This window comes from Ammospiza nelsoni, unplaced genomic scaffold (genome assembly GCF_027579445.1).
Source record: "Ammospiza nelsoni isolate bAmmNel1 unplaced genomic scaffold, bAmmNel1.pri scaffold_54, whole genome shotgun sequence".
Classification (NCBI taxonomy): domain Eukaryota; kingdom Metazoa; phylum Chordata; class Aves; order Passeriformes; family Passerellidae; genus Ammospiza; species Ammospiza nelsoni.
In genome coordinates this window covers 200,307-220,026 of record NW_026683192.1, presented here as the reverse complement: position 1 = coordinate 220,026, position 19,720 = coordinate 200,307, and the positions used below count along the sequence as shown (strand labels likewise).

At 49.1% G+C, this 19,720-nt stretch overlaps 1 protein-coding gene across 1 annotated transcript in view; it reads right to left on the bottom strand.

Moving 5' to 3' along the window:
• The window catches only part of LOC132087180 (zinc finger protein 883-like), a 448,191-nt gene that overhangs the window by 407,252 nt on the left and 21,219 nt on the right, over nucleotides 1-19,720 (bottom strand). The window contains exon 4 of the mRNA XM_059493213.1: nucleotides 14,059-14,557. Coding sequence (XP_059349196.1) covers nucleotides 14,059-14,557 — 499 coding nt within the window. The remainder of the gene's footprint in view (nucleotides 1-14,058; nucleotides 14,558-19,720) is intronic.

Here is a 19,720-nt window from a genome sequence, read left to right as displayed (position 1 = left end):
GGCTACACACCTGATAGCCACAGTAGGGACCCCAAAGCTGCGGCAGCCCAAGCTCCTCTCGGCTTTGCTGCGTGACTTCCTGAGCTGCTGCCTGCAGACAGACGAGGAGCAGCGCTGGTCTGCCAAGGAGCTCCTGCAGGTAAAATGTGAAGGGGCTGCAGGTGAAACAGGCTCTGAGGGATGGGCTCCTCCTCCACTCAAGTTCAAGGCATCAGATGAGCCCCCTTCCTCCTCACCTCCACTCTTGGTGCTCTTCAAATGCAAACACTGAGGAATCCTAGACTGGGCTGGGCTGGCAGGGCCCTGTAAAAGTCCTGTGGTGCAAGTGTCCTGCAATGAGCAGGGACATCCTTAAAGAGATCAGGTTGCTCGGAGCCCTTTGCCACCAGAGCTGGAATGGTTGCAGGGATAGGGCTCCCACAAGTTCTTGGGGCAAGCTGTCCCACGGTTGCACCATGCTCCGAGTAAGCAAGTTCTTCCTTAGACCTACTCTGATTAGATGCCCTTTGTGTTTAAAAATATTTGTCCATATCCTATTGTAACTGGCCCTGTTAAAAAAGATGTCCCGCACTTTCTTCAAAGCCACTCTGAAGTCTTGGAAAGTGGCAATAAAGTCTCCCTGGGGCCTGTTCTTCACAAAACTGAATAACTCCAGCTCTCTCTGCATTTCCTGACAGGGGAGGTGCTCTGTCCTCTGACCATTTCTGTTGCCCTCTTTTGTGATTTGGTGGGGTGTTCAGTTTTATCTAATGGCAAAAGAATTGAAGTAGAGCAACGCGGGGTACAGAGACATGAAATGGTGGTGGAGGAACCCAAGGAAGCCAGTCCCAGCTGAGCAGTCAGAGATTTGGCTGTGGGAAGGAGGGGCTGTGGGGGGCTCACTGTGAGCCTCTGAGGGGCCCTGGTTTGTGACCCCCAGCCCACCCTCAGAGGTTTCTGCCACGCAAACAGGGACAGCTGGGAGGGACTTGTCCCAGCCCCATCTGCTGCCTGGCACACTCAAGCAGACGGGAACTGCGCCAGGGTTGCTGCCAGGTTGTGTGGCAGAGAGGGAACTGCAGGGCCCAGTGCCACTGGGCTGGCCCTGCTGGGACGGAAGGTGCCATCCAGCACACGAGGGACAGAGCATGGAAAGGTAGACACTGCTTTCTGTCCCTGTGGGAATCAGCACAGTGCCTGTCTTTCAAAGACAGAGGCCTATGTGAGTCATTGGAGTTTCCTGAACGGAAGAAAACCCAGGGACAGAAAACACCATTTCTAGAGCACTGGCAGGGCAAAAATCCCAGCATGATGAAGACATCACAATAAACAGATGAGTGGGATTCTGGGCCAGGTTTGCCTGTGATGGCAAGGTCTTGCACATTGGGGATGACTGGGGAGCAGATGGTCCCATTGCTCCTCTTTCTGGGTCTTTCCAGGAACTTGATGTATCCTGATTGAGTCCCTGAAGCAATGAGCTTGGAAAGTAATGGTTCACAGTTCTTTGTTGTATTTTTTTTTTTCCGGTGGACAGCATCCATTTGTAACTTCAGCCAAGCCACTATTCATCCTGGAACAACTCATCAACTCAGTGAAGAAGACGAATAAACCTAACCCTTAACCCTAACCCTAAACCCTAACCCTAACCTTAAATGCTAAGCCAAACCCAAACCCTAACCCTATCCCTATCTCTAACCCTTACCCTATCCCTAAGCCTAAGCCTACATCTAAGCCTAAGTCTAACCCTCACCCTCACCCTAACCCTAACCCTAGGAGACGAGAACATAGCAATCATGTCAAGATGTTATCTCTGTTACCAATTTAGAGAAGGATTGTAGAGTAGGGTTGCTGAGGAGATTTGTAGCATAGAATTATAGATTAGAGTTGTAATTAATAAAGTTTCTGAAACATCAACTCATTTGGAAAATTCTCCTCCTTCTGACCCATTCAGAAAATTCAACATTTCCTTCTGAATTACTAATTGTTTTTTATTGGTGCTAAGTCACACATATGGCTTTTTTTGTATGGTTTCATAAGTGAGGAGGGCTCTTCTTCATTCATCCTCTCCAGACCACACTGCTTTTGGAATATGACCCACTGGCTGGTTATGGCACAGCTGTGGTATTTCTAGTTGAGGCAGAAAGAGCAATGGCATTTGAAGGCAAAACCAAAGGAAGAATGAGGCAGCCCAAACATCTTGTGCAGATGCAGGCTGCTATGAAAAAAAATTCGGTTAATATTTTTTTGGGAGAAAAAGTTACAAAGAGGCAGCCAGATCACTGGCCCTGCCCAAGTTCTGTGTGTTTTGTTATTGAAATCACAGGACGTTGTTGCTAATTGCTCCTTTTGTATTAGCAGAGCCTTTCCCGAGGCTAAGTTTTACCTTTCTCAGAATAGGGAAGACACCTGAGAAGGTGGGGGGGAGTTATGCAAAGTGACTCCCAAGACCAGAATGCTTTGTGGGACCCCCGACTCCAAACTCGCGGAGAAACCCCAAAAACAACGAGCCACCTAAGAGTTGAGAGACTGGAGTGATGTCTGGATGTGAGGAGCGGAGTGCTGGGCCTGCAAGAGATGCTGGAAACCTTCATCGTTCCTCACCCTGTCTTGGAGATCCCCGGGGCCAGGTCTGGGAGGGGAGCGAGACTCAGACCGAACTAACATCTGAAGGGGACATCACGCCCTGAAGGCTCCCACGAGGACTGGATTCCCCCAGCTCTGCCCCTGGTGGACAGAGCTGTGCATATCCTCCTCCTCTGAGTCGCCCTGGGAGACAACGGGACGCTGCAGACCCGTCGAGCCGCCCAATCCTGAGCTGATCACTTTTAATAAAGGCATTAAAAAGGAGAAGAAGTCTCCTGGCCCTGTTTATTTCACAGGCCTTCAGCTGTGACTGGAGAGCATTGGGGTTCCTGCCACTTGGATTTGTATCCCTAAATGCAATAATCTCTTTGGCTGGAGGAGAGCCTTGCTCAAGTGAGAAAGCAGAAAGATCAGAGAGGGTGCTCGGGAAGGTCTCCTGTGGCGCAGAGCTGTCAGTGCCTGTGAGGTGAGAGCGGGTCCGGCCTTGCCCGGGCTGGAGCCCCAGCAGAGCCCCAGCAGAGGCCGGAGAAGCCTGAGTCCCGGCAGAGGCAGGCTGGAACGAGGCCCTTGGAGCTGCAAGAGGCAGCAGCCGGGCCCTGGGTGCCTCTTCCTGGGAGCGAGTGAATCCTCTGCTCTCAGAGCCCAGGTGGCAGCTGGCTGCTGCCGAGGGGAAGCGCAGCTGTGCTGGGCACAGCCCAGCCTGGAGGCATTGGCCGTCTGGAGTGTGCCCAGGAGCAGGGAAAGGCCAAGGGCAGCCACGGGCCGCTGGGCTGCCTGAGGATTCCTCCTCTTCTGCCAGCTGCCCTGCAACTCCTGGCAAAGGCCAGCAGTGTGTGCAGCACTCTGGGCACTGGGGCAGGGAGATGGGCTGCTCGGCAGGCTGGAGCACAGGGCAGCTCCTTCAGGCCCAGCACTCGTGCCAGGGGAAGCAAGGCCAGCGTGAGGCAGGGACAGCTTGGCAGGGCACATCTGCAGCAGCCAGCGCCTCACGCAGCTCTGGGAGGAAGCGCCTGCAACCCTGCAGTTTTGCACTGAGCCAGAGCAAAGGTGTGAGATGCAGAGTGTTTGGCAGAAATATTCAGGCCCAGCAGGCCAGCCTGCTTTGTGCTCTCTGTCGCACAGCAAGTGCTGTGCAATGCAGCTCTGAGCTGCTGGGAGAGAGGCAGTCGGGGATGTGCCTGAGCTGAGTCAAGGGGTTAGCTGGAAATGGAATTAGGATAATTGAAAAGTGCAGATGAGTTGAGGGGCCAGCTGGGAATAGAATTGGGATAGTAGAAGATTGCATATTTTAGTTAAGATTTTAAAATTAGATAAGAAGCTAAGTTAGTAATACAGCCAGCAGAAATCATGTACCCTAGTTAAAGAGTACCAAATATATTAGGAACATAAAGCTAGGAGTCACAGGGATAGAGGAAGCAACTGTGAAGAAGCTGAGACCATAGAAATACCTTGCCTTAAGAATAATTGAACAGTTAGGAGAGGCTTGGACCATGAGCAGCAGGTCCAAAGGTCTTGCCAGCTGGCCATGGGAGAAGAGTTCACCATGAGGAAGATGGCTTTCTTCTTCCCATAAAACCACTCCCTCATTTCAAAATCCCACTGACCCAGTTAAGGAAATACAATTGTTCAGCTGTAATAGATATTCAGCTGATAAAAATGTGAAGCAGGCAGATAATAATTATGTATTATGGGCCCTTTGAAACCTAATGTGAAACCTTTTCTGTAGAAACAGAGAGCAGGAGTCTGCAACTCCTTGCGCGTGTCTTTGGAAACCAGTTCACATGTGTCCATTGCTGCAATAAATACCCTTCTTTTCTACAATAATTAGTTGAAGAGTCATCTGTCCATGCTTCAAGGGTTATGCTGGAGTAGTGAACTGATTTGGAAGGGAGCAGAAGAGTTTCAGTAGGCAATTTTTGGAAGAGATGGAAGGCTCTTTTGACTGAAGGGAAAGCTATTTGGAATGGAGTAATGATCCCAAAGTCCATACAATTGTATCTTTGTGTCTGAATTTAAATCAGAATTATTATAGACAGCTTCATGCAATTTGTGTACAGATTTATCAGTCTTCATTCTTTCTTTGGTGAATTTGTGTAAAAGACATGGGGTGGAACTTATCTGTAAGTGCAAGGATAGCATTATATGCTAGTTGTTGGCTCATCTGTAAGACTTGATAAATGCTCCTAGCCTGGGCAGTGGCAGTAGCCCAGGGCCCTTTGCCAAGTAACTGCTGTGCTGTTAAACCATACAGAGGATCACCCTGCACTCTAGGTCTTGCTGCTTCTTGAGCACAGTTTTCCTCCCAGCTTTTATGCAACATCTCCTGCTGATGGGGTGGCATTCTAAGTCTTTTTAGGGTATGCACATCAGCTGGAATTAATGCGTTAGATGTAAAAATATACTGCAGAAGTGATTGTGCAAGTTGGGATTTTCAAGCAAATTGTGAAATTGCAGCTCTAATTTTTTCTAAAATCTTCCAATTGAAAGGTTCTCAAACTCTACTTGCAGCATTAGTTACTACAGGAAAAGCTTCTACATCATTGGAGAGACAAGTCCCTTCTACAATAGCTTCTGGAATAACGTTTTTCTACTGTAGTTTCTGAGCTGCTTCTATTTCAAGGTCACATTCCAACTCTAATTCCACATTCTTTACAGCGTGAGAGGGAAGATTTTGTTTAACCAGCTTGAATGGTGGCTCAGAGACAGAATGGAGGAGTTTTTGCAAGAGAGTGGCCCTATTCAGCCAATGCACAATCCAGCCTGCTTGTAATAATGGACAATGAACACCTTCACAAAGAATGAATTATGGACATATTCAGAAATGGGCTCGGTATATCCTTGAAAAAGATACAAGAAGAAGAGTCATCAGGACTCAGCAAGTTTGTCAGCAAGCTTGGGAAAGTGAGCCATGGGTAGGCCAGACAACCCCAGCAAGATGCGTTAAAAATGAGACGATCCAATCAGCATTCTATTTTAGATGTGTGAACAGCTAGGATTAACCAATCATTTATTAGCTAGAGACACGAGGACAGTAGAGATTTATTATAATAGAGTATTTTTAGGAATAATAAATGTAGCTTCACTGGATCATATTGGTTATGTTGTGATGTCCCTGAACCTCTGCACCACGCACTTAAGTGTGGGTTGCTGTTCCCCAGAAAATGTACACATTTGGGGAAGTGCCCTTGGAAGAAAGAGGCTTGATTCCCAAGGAAACTGCTTCCCCAGGAGCCCCAGTGAGACAGGTGCAAGTGTCTCCATTTGACGCCCTGTGTTTCCTTCAGTCCTTGAGGCCCCTTGCACTTTGCAGAGGGGCATGCAAAGGGAGAAGGCTGTGAAGAAATACAAATTATGTTCTCTTGATGCAGAGTGTGATTTTATACACTCTCTCCTATGGTGCAGATGCTCTTCATTTCTACTGCGTTGATTATTCTTATCAATTTTAATTTGCTCTTGCATTCTTCCCATAGAAAAGCTTTCCTTGTGTATTTGATTTATGTCTGCAAATGTTGATAAGTAACTTCAGGTACCTGAATTTAGTCCATTTCTCCTCTCGTTTTAATTTGAGAAAATGTCAGAATTACAGATGTATGCACTAAAATATCCAAGATTTCTGTGCAACAGAAAGATGAGTAAACAGTAGTACAGCCCAATCTACATTACCTTTAGCAGTTACCAAAGCCAGTAGGTATGCCTTCTTTCAGCAATATTACAAATAGATTGTTATATACAAATTATAATATAATAATATTGGCTTTACAGAAATATTAAAATGGGTTCTATATGTGTGATGTTAAAGTTGTGACCTTTATAACTTTTTTATAAAGATATAGTTTTTATTTCTGTTGTTAATTAAGCTTAGAGAGCTCCCAAGGCCTTGAACATACTTGAGACTGATTTTGCAATAAACTATCTTTTAAAAGTCTGTTTGGAAAGCAGAAGGTAGGAACATCAGTCATCTGTTGTGTTTGACTTCATTGTTATTTGAGATTGTAGTAAATACTGAGCCTGAGCTGGGATGAAGATTGTAATTGCTCATCTTTCCAAAGATAGATATGGATACTATTAACATGCCCTGTCTATTGTTCCTAACTGACTAATTTACTGCAGTAGTTTTATAGTGCATTTTTATTGTTGTAATGTCTAAATGTAGTGGGAGAATATATATTTGACTTGGAGTAGTTTGGCTTTTGTTTTTCGAATAATAAAACCACTCTCTTCAGCCTGGTGAAGAAGAAATCTGCTTCTGTCCTTGTGTACAGCTATGGGTTTGTTTACATAGCTTCTCCTTCTCTTTTCTGTCTAGGATTTCTCACCTGCAGTTTTCAGTAGAAAAGCAACAAACCTTTGAAAGGCTAAACCTCAACATAACTGTGACCCTCAATCAATACTTCCTTCTTCCAATTTCTAAAGATCTCTTTGTCCTGGGCACTCAGTATGGCCTTTTTCCTCGAAGTTCTTTGGCCGTCTTGAATGCTTACAATGTAAAAGGTAATCCCTGATCTATCTTCAACTCCCTGCTCAGATGCAAACTGCTGGAAGGGAGCTAGAACTAGTACTGGAGACCTGGCAGCTTGTCCAGGAACCAAAATTTTTGAAATAATGGTAATGTGGAGAAGCATGCAAGTCCAGGTTGGTGAACTCATATATGCAAGTACTTGCAGTTTCCTGACAGGACTTTACAGTTCAAGGGTATGGTCTCTTCTTATTTCTGTCCCTTAATGCTCAATCCTTGCCACATTTCTTCAACTTCTTTTGCATTGTCATCTTTTGTGTTTTCTTCCTCTCTTCTTCTCTCTGTGACTTTCTATGCAGGATGGATACCCGGCCATACACTGTCAGCTTGCTCAGTGACCGAGCAGTGATATGATGGTGTAGAAATTGTAGGCACACAGTAGGCAAATGTGTCATGCTTCTGTGTGCCCTCTGCAGGCAGACCTGCTTCCCAAACCTTCAGTCAGACTTGGAAAAAAGGCTTGTCACCACTACTTTGTTGTGGTTTATGCATTGATGAAGAAACACTTCCATCTCAGCCCGCTTAAGCCACTGCAGAGTAGGAATTGTTGCTTTGGCAGCAGATGTGCTGTCAGGGTCCTTACAGCTCCACAAGATGTGCCTCTTCTAGAACAGATTTTTGCATTTTTGTACAATAAAAACTGTGCTTTAAATTGCACCAGTGTAAGTCATGCCCTCATGTAGATGTTTTTTCAGACATAGATATTTATATATTTGCCCAGTGAATCGCCTCCTGGGCAGCAGGAACAAATGAGAAAGGAAACTGGGCTGATAAAACATGCTTCTGCTTCAACAAAAACCCCTCAGTCTTCCCTTTCCAGAGAAGGCTATAAACTTTTTCTTGATTGACCTAAAGGGGATAAACAAGTCCCTCCATGTCCTGATTTTTACTAGTCTCAAATTATTTAGAAAAGTTTTAATTTATTATTTTTTGGTGGGGGGGTGGTGGCGTTTGGGTCTGTACTTCAGACCTGTTCTCCCAGCAGTCAGGGACCTGCACAGCTGCTGTGGGTGGGGCAGGTGCTCAGGTAATTACCAACAGGTGCTTGGTAATTGCTAACAGCAGTTGAGGTGAGAAGTTGGCTTGTGCCTGGCTGAGGGCTTGAGGACTGTGGTGAGAGAAGGGATAGGGAGTGGAGTGGAAAATATTAGTTACACAAGCAAATCTGAGGTGTAGGTGGGATTTACCTGGATTAGGTACTGCATTTCATGGACTTGATCACAATTTATGAAGAACTGAACATTTAACTATGAGATAGGACTATTTAGTTGTTATTCTAAATGCTGCATTTACTAATATGCAATGTAGTTTCTTTCTATTTTGCTCAGAAGCTGTCTCAAAAACATTGAAGTCCAACTAAAGTCTTCATAAACCCAAGTTAATAGCTTACTTTTTGTTAAAAACAGAAGCTGAAAGGGCCAATGGCTCTTGCATTCAGTAATTCACACATTTTAAAAGAAGTGGTTCTCTTCTCTTCCTGTGGCTAGCTTGTCTCTTCAGGCTAGAAAACATTTCTGGGAGCATTTCCTTGCTGCTCCTATATCTCTATGCCCTTGGAATCTGATGCTAATACTTTATTTTTCTAAAATTAGAAAATTTTATATTTCTGTAGGCCCTTTCATTTTGTAATTTGCACTTGTCACTCGGGGGGGAAAAGAGTCTGATAACTTTTTTTTCTTGTAGGCCTCTCAAATTGCAGCCCATCGCATTTAGCTGCAAAATCCTAGGTCATGCTAACAGGATGCCTGAAATGGACACTGGTAGAGGGTAACAGAAATTGCCTGATACAGATGCTATCAACAATTTTAATTCCTGACAGTCCAGTATTTCCCTTACCTAAGGGATACCTGTTCATATTTCCTTCTCTTTTTCTTGCACCTCTCAGTTCTGTGATGACTGAGAAACAAAAATACAAAGTAAGGGTGTGCAGAGTAGATAGACTTCATGAGAATTAGGGGGCAATTTGACTATACACTGATCTGTATGATTGCCTTCTTATGTGAGATTGTGATGATGTTGTAATATATGTTGGGAAATAATTCATGCTATAAAAGCATGCATTTCATTAAGATTGCAAAATCCAAACAAGTCTCTGACCACAAGCAGCCTGAGAGGCAGGCGTCAAAATTCCGAAATTCCTGAAGGTGGCCAGATAACAATCGGCACTTTAGCCCAAGAATAGACACACCCAGTGCGACGATCACCATTATCCCGAGACATTGTCATGTCATCAGAAGACACCTAAGAGTGATCATTGCCCTGTTGATAACATCGATCAAGATAGCCAAAGTCGCCAGAAAGATCATGTGAATATGTGACTTCCCTGAATCCGATCAGTGCTGGCTATCAACAAGGAAATGGTGATTGTCCAGCTCTGCACAGTGAAAGAACCAAGTATGAATATGCATAGTTACAAAAGAAATTGGGACTTCTTCCCTCAGGCGTAATAAACTGTATAAAGCATCCCTGCAAGAAGTGGCTCTCGTGAATGGTGGAGGGTCCAATGCAATAGAGGTGGGATCCAGGTTCACCCAGCACCGAACCCGGGCTCAACACTGTCTCTTTGGCTGTGGTGGTTTTGAAGACCATATTTTAGTAGCGGAAAAAGATAAAGAAATCTTTTCACATTTTTTATAATTTGGCTTTCGATTGATCACTCATAACAGTTCCATAAAGATAATTCCACATTTGGTGTCTTGGTGAGTAAATCAAGAGCACAATCAGTTCATGAAAAGCACCAATACAAGCTGGACTTCCCAGAGCAGCCAACTGAAAGAATCTGAAAAGAAGAAATGCAGGAAATGACTTGGTAAACCTTGCCAGGAAGATAAGTAACTTTTTTTCAGTAATCTATAATCCATTCCCTTGGCCTTTGGCTTTCTTAACATGACCGTTTGCATCCCAGATTCTCCATGAAGTGTGAAGCCTGAGCTTGTGGAAGTGCCTGAAAGATGGCCTTTTTCTCTGCAGGGACATTGAGGCTAGAACAGGAGCCCGAGCACTGTCTGGGGAAGCCTCCTCCGAGCTGGAATTTGTGCCGTGCTAGGAGAGCAGGAGGAGGGGGAGAAGGCTGGCGCTGTGTGGCAGGAGCAGCAGGTTTGGGCCGCAGGACATTCCGTCTGCACTGCTGCCCCGCAATGGGCGGCTGTGCCCAGGGCTCTGGGCCTGGCCCCGCGTGCACTGAGCTCCCTGGGCTGGGCTCAGGTTCCCGCTGGGACGGGGCAAAGCCTGGGCTCAAACTGGGGGCAGCAGCAGTGCAAAACACCTCTGGGCATCTGCGTTTCCTGCTGCTGGGAAGGAGCAATGAAGTGAGTCAAGAAGTTCTGGTTTCTGTTTCTCCTGGTGGATTTTTTAATTCAATTTGACACTATGGAGACAATTTCTGTGACGGCCTCTGTCAGCTTATTCTATTTCAACAGTGCCAGCAACAGGGCTGTATTTGAGCACTGCAAATGTGGCCTGTGTGGCTTTAATTTCCCTTACTTTAGTGCTCAGGGGCTGGTGGGCATTCCAGTATCTGCTGATCTTTATGTCCAAGAAAAAAATACTGACTTCACTGTCATGAAAGCACCATGGGTAGCACCAACTGAAAGAGGCACTTGTAGTTTTATGGATAAAATTAAGTTGGCAAGCAGAAGAGGGCCAAGAGCAGCCATGATCTCGAATTCCCAAGGCAAAGGCACCAGCAGCCTCCTGCTGTCAGCTCAGGGTGAGCAAAACAGTGCTGAAAACAGCACTGGGACCCGATCCTTTCTTCCTCTGAGGGCTGGCTCGGGGCAGCAAAGGCGGGCCCTGAGCAGTCAGGGCTGTGTGTGGGTGCTGGTTGCTCTGCTCCAGAACTGAGCTGGAAAAAGCCCTTGGGATCCGAGGCAGGAGCAGGCGGGAAGGGGCCGGCACTGCTGCTGCTCCTGACCGGGAGCCCCGGCGGGGCCGGGCCGGCGCCCCCTGCGCTGCGGCTGCTGCTGCTGCCAGAGCCGGGCGGGACTCGGGGACAGGGAACGGACGGGGGGGACAGCAAAGGCCGGGTGGCTGCAGGGATGGTGGCGCTGGGGCAAGCACCAGCACAGAGCTTCAGCCTGCAGTTAACCCCGAGGGAAATGCTGGGGAAAGGCTCCATTTCAGACTTTCTGCACTCGTGGCTGTGAAGGGACTGAAATGAAAGGAGAACAAGCAGGGCACGACCCCTCCTGCTTTGGGAGGAGCCCCGGGCCTGAGGCTGTGAGGGGCTTGAGGGGCCATGAGGGGCTGTGAGGGACCATCCGTCATGAGGGGCCATGAAGGGCCTTGAGAGGCCATGAGGGGCCATGGGGAACTCAGAGAGGCCTTAAGGCCCTGTGAGGGGCTGTGGGAGCCAGGCCCTTCATGGAACCAAGGGTCCATCATGTCCTAGCACGGCCTTGTGGAACCAAAGGGACCATGGTGCCACTATGGAGCCTCATGGTATCACAGGTCCATTGTTACACAGCAGCCACAGCCTGGCTGCAGAACCAAGGAGATCATTGTGACACTGCACAACTGTGCAAACCTGTGAGCCTACCAGGGAAAAGCCAGCAGAAATGGCCTGGAGAGACACACTGTAGGCTCTGGGCATTCCTCACAGCTCAGGGTGAGGAAAGAGGCTTCCCCATGGTGCTCTGCAGCACTATGTTAATTTTTCCCAGTTCTGTACTGTCCCTTGGCCTTCTCTACCCGTTTAACTCCTATAAGTTCATGTTCTGGTGAGTTCTCCCTTCTCTGTTTTCCCACTGGTGTGTAACCCTGCCCATCCACCCTGGCATTTACTATTGGTCCCTTCCATGTGTACCGCCCCTGAACCCTCAGAGCATTGGATCCCCGGTGCTCTACTCTGAACCCTCTTTTCCTGCATTTGTACCCTGGACTCTCCTTTGTCTTTGTTTTTGGCCCCTGGACACTTTCAGCATTTCTCTGTGTGTGTGTGTGTGTGTGTGTCTGTGAGTGTGTCTGTGTGTGTGTCTGTGTGTCTGTGTGTCTGTGTGTTTGTCTGTGTGTCTATGTGCTGGTGCTCTCGTGGTTCCTACCCATTGGCACAAGAAACTTGGGGACGGTTGTGTGCAGACCACCTCAGACTGCAACAATAACTCCTTTTTTCATTTACTTTGTGGTGGGAATGAACCATTCTGTCTAATCACGATCAGAATAAATCAGAGCTGTATTTATATAAATTTATCTGGTATTCAATCTTTAATGCTGGGGGGAAAATTGCATTAAAGTTCAATTCCACCTGTCTAATCTTTAACACCTTTGACAAAGTCTGGGGCTGGGATTGGATCCAACCGCTTCCAGTCACCTCTCTTTGAAGGAATTTTAGAAGTCTCGAGGCCCTGCAGGGGTTTGAGGATCCATGGTGGCTGTTAGGTGTCATTTCTCAACCTCATGTCTCAGCAGAAGTTTCTCCAATAAAGGAATAAAGGTTTTGCCTGAAGCTCCCTTTGTGCCCATGACAGGAACCCCTGTGAGTGTCTGGGACATCCCAGCTCTTTGGCTACCTGGGGACTCCTGGGATGTCACCGTGGAGCCCCTGTGAGTGCTTGTGACAGATTGGTGCCTTTGCAGCACAAGGTGCCCTGGGATGTCACCACGGAATGGCTGTGACTACCTCTGACCACACGGCTCTTTACCATCCCAGTAATCCCCTGGGAGGTCTCCATGGAGCCCCTGTCTGTGCCTGTGACATTCAAGCTCTGGAACAGCCTGGAGACTCTTGGAAAGTCCCCATGGAACACCTCGGAAGGCCTGTGACAAAACTGATCCTTAGCAGGCAATGATCACCAGCCCCCTGTTCCTATGGTCAGTTTCCATGGTAACCATCACCAGCCCCCTGTTGCTATGGTCAGTCCCTCGGCAGCTCCATGGAGACCCCATGCCAGGGGTGGTTGCCATGGACACCAGCTCAGGCCTGCAGCCACAGCCCGTTGCCATGGCAACCATTGGCAGCCCCATCCCCAGGCTCATGGGATCCCAGAACCACAGAATTGGCTGAGCTGGGAGAGACCCATCAGGATCCTCCAGTCCAACTGCTGGCCCTGCCCAGGACACCCCAACAATGCCAGCCTGGGCCTGGCAGTGCTGTACAAACGCTGCTGCAGCTCAGAGAGCCCTGGAGCTGGGACCCTTCCCTGGGGAGCCTGGGCAGGGCCCCAGCAGCCTCTGGGCAAAAACCTTTTCCTGACATCCAACCTGAGCCTGCCCTGACTCAGCTGCAGCCGTTCCCTCCACTCCTGTCCCTGGGCACCAGAGGGAAGAGGTTCCCACAGCCCCAGCCAGGGACCCGCTCCCAAGGCTGTTGCCATGGCCACCATGGCTGGGACCAGCTGGGATGCTTGGTTTCCATGGGCCAGGGTTCAGGAATGGGATTCCCCAATTTCCTGCTCCTGCTAAAACCGTGCTGCCCTCGCTGCCCTCCCGCCTTCCATGGAAAGCACAAAAGGCAAAGATTCCAGGCTGGGATAAAAACCATTTATTGGGAACAGCAATGAGATAAGGAACAAACAGGAACAAAAACAATATTGATAACAGAAGGGATAAATAAAACTGTTTACAGGGAAAATTAAACACAACTCACTGGGTCTTCCTGGCCACAATTTCCCATGCCTGGAAATTTCACCCTTCTCCTCAGGGAGAGAGAGAGTCCCTTTCCTGCCCCTGGCAATGACCTGAGGTGGGAGTAAATGTAATGACAGGGCCATGGCCAGACCCTCATGTTCTTCCATCCCACATCATGTCATTGGCAGGGGCAGGAAAAGGGACAGGTGTCTTCCTGGCATGGATCACAGGGAACATGGATCACCAGGGCTCTTTCCAATATGGGTCCTCCAATGAGGGATGAAGCTGGAGCTGGGCATGAAGCTCTTCTGCTGTTGGGCCACTGACAGAACGTCCCTTACCGGTGCTTCCATTGGTGGCTGGTCAAGGCAGAGCTCTGGGTGAAACTCATCCCACACTAGGGACACTCGAAGGACCTCTTCCCTGTGTGGATGCGCTGGTGCCTGATAAGGGTGAACTTATGCTTGAATCCCTTCCCACAGTCAGGGCAGCGGAAGGGCCTCCCCTCTGTGTGAATCCGCTCATGCAGACGGAGATTTGAGCTGGTCTGAAACCTCTTCCCACACGTGGGGCACTCATAGGGCCTCTCCCCAGTGTGGATGCGCTGGTGGATGATGAGGTGGGACTGGCGCTTGAAGCCCTTCCCACACTCAGGGCAGCAGAAAGGCCTCTCCCCAGTGTGAATGAGCTGGTGTCTGAGGAGATCGGAGCTGGTCCGAAAGCTCTTCTGGCACTCGGGACACTCGTAGGGCCTCTCCCCGGTGTGGATGCGTTGGTGGGTCACAAGGGTAGACCTGTAACTGAAGCCCTTCCCACACTCCCCACACTTGTAGGGCCATTCCCTTGTGTCGATCATCTGGTGGCTGATCAGGGTGCTGCTGTGCCTGAAGCTCTTCTCACACTCTGAGCACTTGTGGGCATTCTCCCGATCATGAAGCTGCTCACGAACCACCAGCTCTGTGCTCTGGCTGAAGCTCTGTCCACCTTCCTGGCTCAGGGTGGGTCTTCTCTCCTCAGAGCACCCTGGGCTGGGTTTGCAGCCCCTACTCCTGTGGGATCTCTGAGGCATTTCCTCCCAGCTGTAATTCTGCACCATGGCACTGCTCAAAATGGCCTCTTCCACAAGGTTCTGCTCGGGAGATTTGTCCTCCCTGGTCTCCATCCTCAGCTCCTTCTCTGGGGGAGGAAGGACAAGGAGAGGATGGGATTTGCCTCCATGCCAGAGGGAAAGGGAAGGAGATCCCCTCAGTGCATCCCTGGAAGGACGGCGTTGGCAGCAGGGTTGTCCTGCAGCCAGGGGCCGTGCTGGGCTGGGAGATGGAGCAGGAGAGAGGGGGAAAGGGGCACTGACTTCCTCCTCACCTGCCTGGGTGTCCTGGGGCATCTTCCTCTTCCTTGCAGTCTCTCCCTCCATCTGGCTAAGTTTTAGGAATGGGAAATTCTGTTTTGGGAGGAAAACAAGAAATGAGCACACTAAATTTTGTACCAGATTGAAGGTGAACCAGGGGGAGAGTCTAAGTCAGAATTCCAATTCAAAAACAAAATTAGGATCAAGGCAATGATACAGAAACACTGCCTTAAACTGACAGAGTCAGAATATAACCTGACACCATGTTGGTCAGGGTGGTGGCTGCAGTCCCATTAAATGGTGGCTGCAGTCCTGTTGGAGTGATGAACATGATTCTGTCCAAGAAGTGATGCTGTAGAAGAGTCTGGTCTTCCTCTGAAGGTCCACTGGTGGTTATGGAGCTCTTGTCCTCTGGGAATCCAGTAGGCAAGGTGCTGCTGGTGTTGCCAGCCTCAGCTTATATCCAGGTAGGAATTCTTGGATCCTCCCTCTGGGCGGAGCATCCCACAATGGGATGATGGAATTTTATTAGTCCTGCAGTGACACTCAATGGCCCATTCACAGAAGATATCTCCCCTGGAGGGCGTTATCAGAGGTGATTCATGGAAGAGATAAAGAACTCTGCCCCACCTGCTTATAGCAGTTGATGAAGATGGGGATTGAAAACATGCATTTGGTTACATCTTGCATTGCAACCTGAAACAGTGGGGTAATCCCTGCTCAGGGGGTGAACACCACCCCCCTTACCCAAACTGGCTCAGGTGTAAAACCCCCACCCTGGGAAGGCCACACACACAGGGGACAATGTCACACTTGCCCTGCCCCAGGTGACGTCTCTGTCCCTGTCACTCTCTTTCAAAGGCTGGAGGCTTTGCCAAATGTTAGAGTAATTTTTCTCTTTGTCCCTGTCACCTTTGTGACAGCTACACAGAGCTTCCCCTTCCTTTTCATAATCCGTATTGGGCCTAATTTCAACATTTCTTTCATCAGAATGTGCCAGCAGCTGAGCTGGAGCTGTGCAGGACCAATGGAATTTGGATTTGCCACAAAATAGCTTCTATTGTAAGTTTATAAAATTTTGGGATTTGTTTGCATTTCCATCACAAGTGACTTGTGGGAAAAGCAAATTCAAGGCATTTTATCTAGGATTAATTTTGATTTCTGACAAGAAACAACATTACTTTGTCCTGTGCCCAGGGTTGATCGAGGAGCCTCTGTGCCTCTCCCTCTGGGGTGTGCTTCGGGAGGTTTTACCCTGTCCCAGACCATTCCCTAGGGGGTTTGTCCCAGTCCCTGTCACCCCAGGCCATACCCCAGGTGTCTCCATCATTCTCACCCCAGGGGGGTCTCCCTCCCTCTCACCCCTGTGCCAGGGGATGCTCAGGGGTCTCTGTCCCCTCACCCTGGGGGACGCTCGGGGGGTCTCTATCCCTCTGGCCTCAGGCAATGCCTGTGCAGGGCTGGGGACCAGGGGCTCTGTGTCCCTCTCACCGCTGAGGGTGCTCGGGGCTGGGGGGGCTCTCCGACCTTATCACACCTGGGGAGGCCGGGGGGGTCTCTGTCCCTCTCAGCCCTGCTGTGACCCCACCCAAACATCATTGGGGTCAGAGGGACAGAGACACCCCCAAAGCCCCAGAAGGGCTGAACTTGTGGCGGGAAAAAGCTCAGCTGCCCTTTTCTTCTGGTGCCTCCTCCTCTCCTCAGCTGAGGATGTCAAACTCCCCAGGAGCAGGAAAATCCCCATTCCCTGTTTCCTTGTAGCTGCAGCCTGGAACATCCACTCAGAGTGAAGAATTTTCTGATAGCTCTGCTGAATGACAATGGCAAGAGGTTTGTGAGAATGGGAAGAAATTGTGTTTTGATAGTAAATAAAATGTGTAAAATTATTTCGTTCTGACATATTCCTTTTCAGTCAGTTCTGGTTTATTTTCAGAGTGCCACCTTCTCAGCTGATTGTGTTTGTGCCTTCCTTTCTCTCCTACCTTTCTTTGCCTGCTCAGTTTCTCTCTCAGCATCTCCCTTGACCCAGGGCAGCTCCCACCAAAGACCCTGCCATGATTTAATTCCCAATCCCAGACCTACAACAACCATGGGTGAAGATATGAAGGCTGGCAGTGAAATGTCACTGTAGGATCTTGCTCTACTTTGCTTTTGGCTCCTTCTTGAGAGCTTTTCCTTCCAGGGCAGGAACACCTTTTGCTGGCAGGGAACTGGAATTCCAGCCCCTGGGAGTGTGTGCCATGGATCGCAGAGGGGCATTCCTGAGCCTTCCAGGACAGAGGGAATGGGGATTTTCCTGCTTCTGGTGAGTTTGACATCCTTGCCAAAGGAGAGGAGGAGGCACCAGAAGAAAAGGGCAGCTGGGCTTCATCTTTCCACTTGAATTAGGTGGGGGGGAAATCTCTCCTCCTGTCTGTAGCTGCTCCCACAGGGATGTGACAGCTGATATCAGAGCCCCAAGGGTCAAAGTCAGGGCTGCCCTCAGGGAATGCTCACCTCATATCTTGGAGCACCCAGTTGCCCCCCATGTGTGGAGGTGCCTGAGGAGGGCTGGGACAATGCCAGGGACATCCCGCAGTGATATCCCCTCTGTCCCACTCTGGGTGAGCTCAGTCTCAAACCTGACCCTGATCCTGGTCTCAATCTCACTCCATGTTTAGACACACTCACAGTTCTGTATTTATTCTCATCCCAGTGCCAAACTTGTTTAGCCCCAGACCCAATCACAACCCCAGCCCTAAAGCTCATCCCATGTCTACCCTTAACCCCAATCCCAGCTCTAATCCAAATCTCAGCCCCAACTCCAAGCCCAGCCCCAGTTCCAGCCCCTTCCTAAATCCTCAGCCCCAAACCAAATCCCAGGTTCTGCCGTTCTGGGGGTTTGGGGGTGTCTCTCTCCCTCTGACCCCGATGATGTTTGGGTGGGGTCACAGCAGGGCTGAGAGGGACAGAGACCCCCCCGGCCTTCCCAGGTGTGATAAGGTCGGAGAGCCCCCCCAGCCCCGAGCACCCTCAGCGGTGAGAGGGACACAGAGCCCCTGGTCCCCAGCCCTGCACAGGCATTGCCTGAGGCCAGAGGGATAGAGACCCCCCGAGCGTCCCCCAGGGTGAGGGGACAGAGACCCCTGAGCATCCCCTGGGCTGAGAGAGACAGAGACTGCCCCGAGCACCCCCTGGCACAGGGGTGAGAGGGAGGGAGACCCCCCAGGCATTTCCTGGGGTGAGAATGATGGAGACCCCCTGGGGAATGGCCTGGGGTGACAGGGACAAGGACACTCCCAGGGTGAAGCCCTAAAGCAGATAGCCTTCCAGAAGTAATGGGTTAAAACATGGAATGAGAGGCATGTAAAGAAGGGCCTAGCACTAGAACACACGGAGAAAGCACAGCACTAGGAAAACAGAGCAATAAATTAGATAAAAGGTAGAGCATCATGACAGGGGAAGAGATAGGTATAGGAGAAACTAATAAGCTAAGCGGGTTTAGAGCCAGCAATGTCAAAACGACCCTAAGGGTTTTGCCAAGCCACGGGATCTAAGCCAAATACACCGGGAATTGACCAAATTAGGAAAAGAGTTCAAAAGTTTAAAGAGGAAGACTCATCGGAAAGACCCCGTCTATGATGAAGGCAACAGGAACGACCACCTGAAAATTCCCCAAAAGAGATGTCTCCACCTACGCTCCGCCCACGCTCCGCCTACACCACGCCCCATATGAATATGCATGATTATGTATCTGATCTGATGTAATCCTATACCCAAAATTGTATATAAGGCTTGCTTTTGCTATGTGAACTCAGAAATCCATTTTGTGATTTCTCCGACGCGTCGCTAATAAAAATACCTCCTGCTTAATTGACTTAAGCTGAGTCTGATTAGGCAGTCACTCTGCCTGTTTGGGGCAAAATTTGGCATCATTTTCTGGCGAGCCAGGCAGGAGATATGGCACCAGACAGGAGATCCAAGCCTTAAGGGTCCTCTCCCGAGCCGGGTCTGGGGTCGGGGTCTTCTGGGCGCCTCTGACGGCTTTTCGTCGGGAGAAGCTCCTTCCCTGGACCGGTGCTCTCGGATGGACGCTGGCTGCATCTCCTGCTCAATTAAGAGGTATTTTAATTGCCTATTGGCTTTAAGAGGTATTTGAATTGTTTGTTGGTTTTGGGATAAAGCGCTTTGTTTGAAAAACGAGGGTCAGACGTGACCGCTCGCAGGGTAAGCCGGAGGGACGCCTCGGTAAAAATCCCTGATTTTACGGGTTAAAGTCCCGTAAATACGATACGGGTTAAAGTCCCGTAAATACGGGTTAAAGTCCCGTAAATACGGTACGGGTTAAAGTCCCGTAAATACGGGTTAAAGTCCCGTAAATACGGTACGGGTTAAAGTCCCGTAAATACGGGTTAAAGTCCCGTAAAAAGAGTACAAAAGGAAACGACTAGGTTATGGTAGAGAAGAGTTGAACTTGGTATCTTTGGTTTGTTTTGCTGTATGGGAGATTGCCTACTGTTCTTTGGGAACGGGAGAAAGATGTGTTAATTGGTGGTTTTATGTGTTTGTTTTATGTGTCCGTTGTAAAATCTTATAGGGGACGCTTTTATTACTTTCTATGTAAACAGATTAGAAATGTATGTGCATGAACTTGGGAACCCGGTATTTCACGGTCTATCGGCGACCAAGGCCATAAGGTAGGAACCTTTCACTGTACGAGTGTGTGTGGAGTAAGTGAGACGCAGCATCGC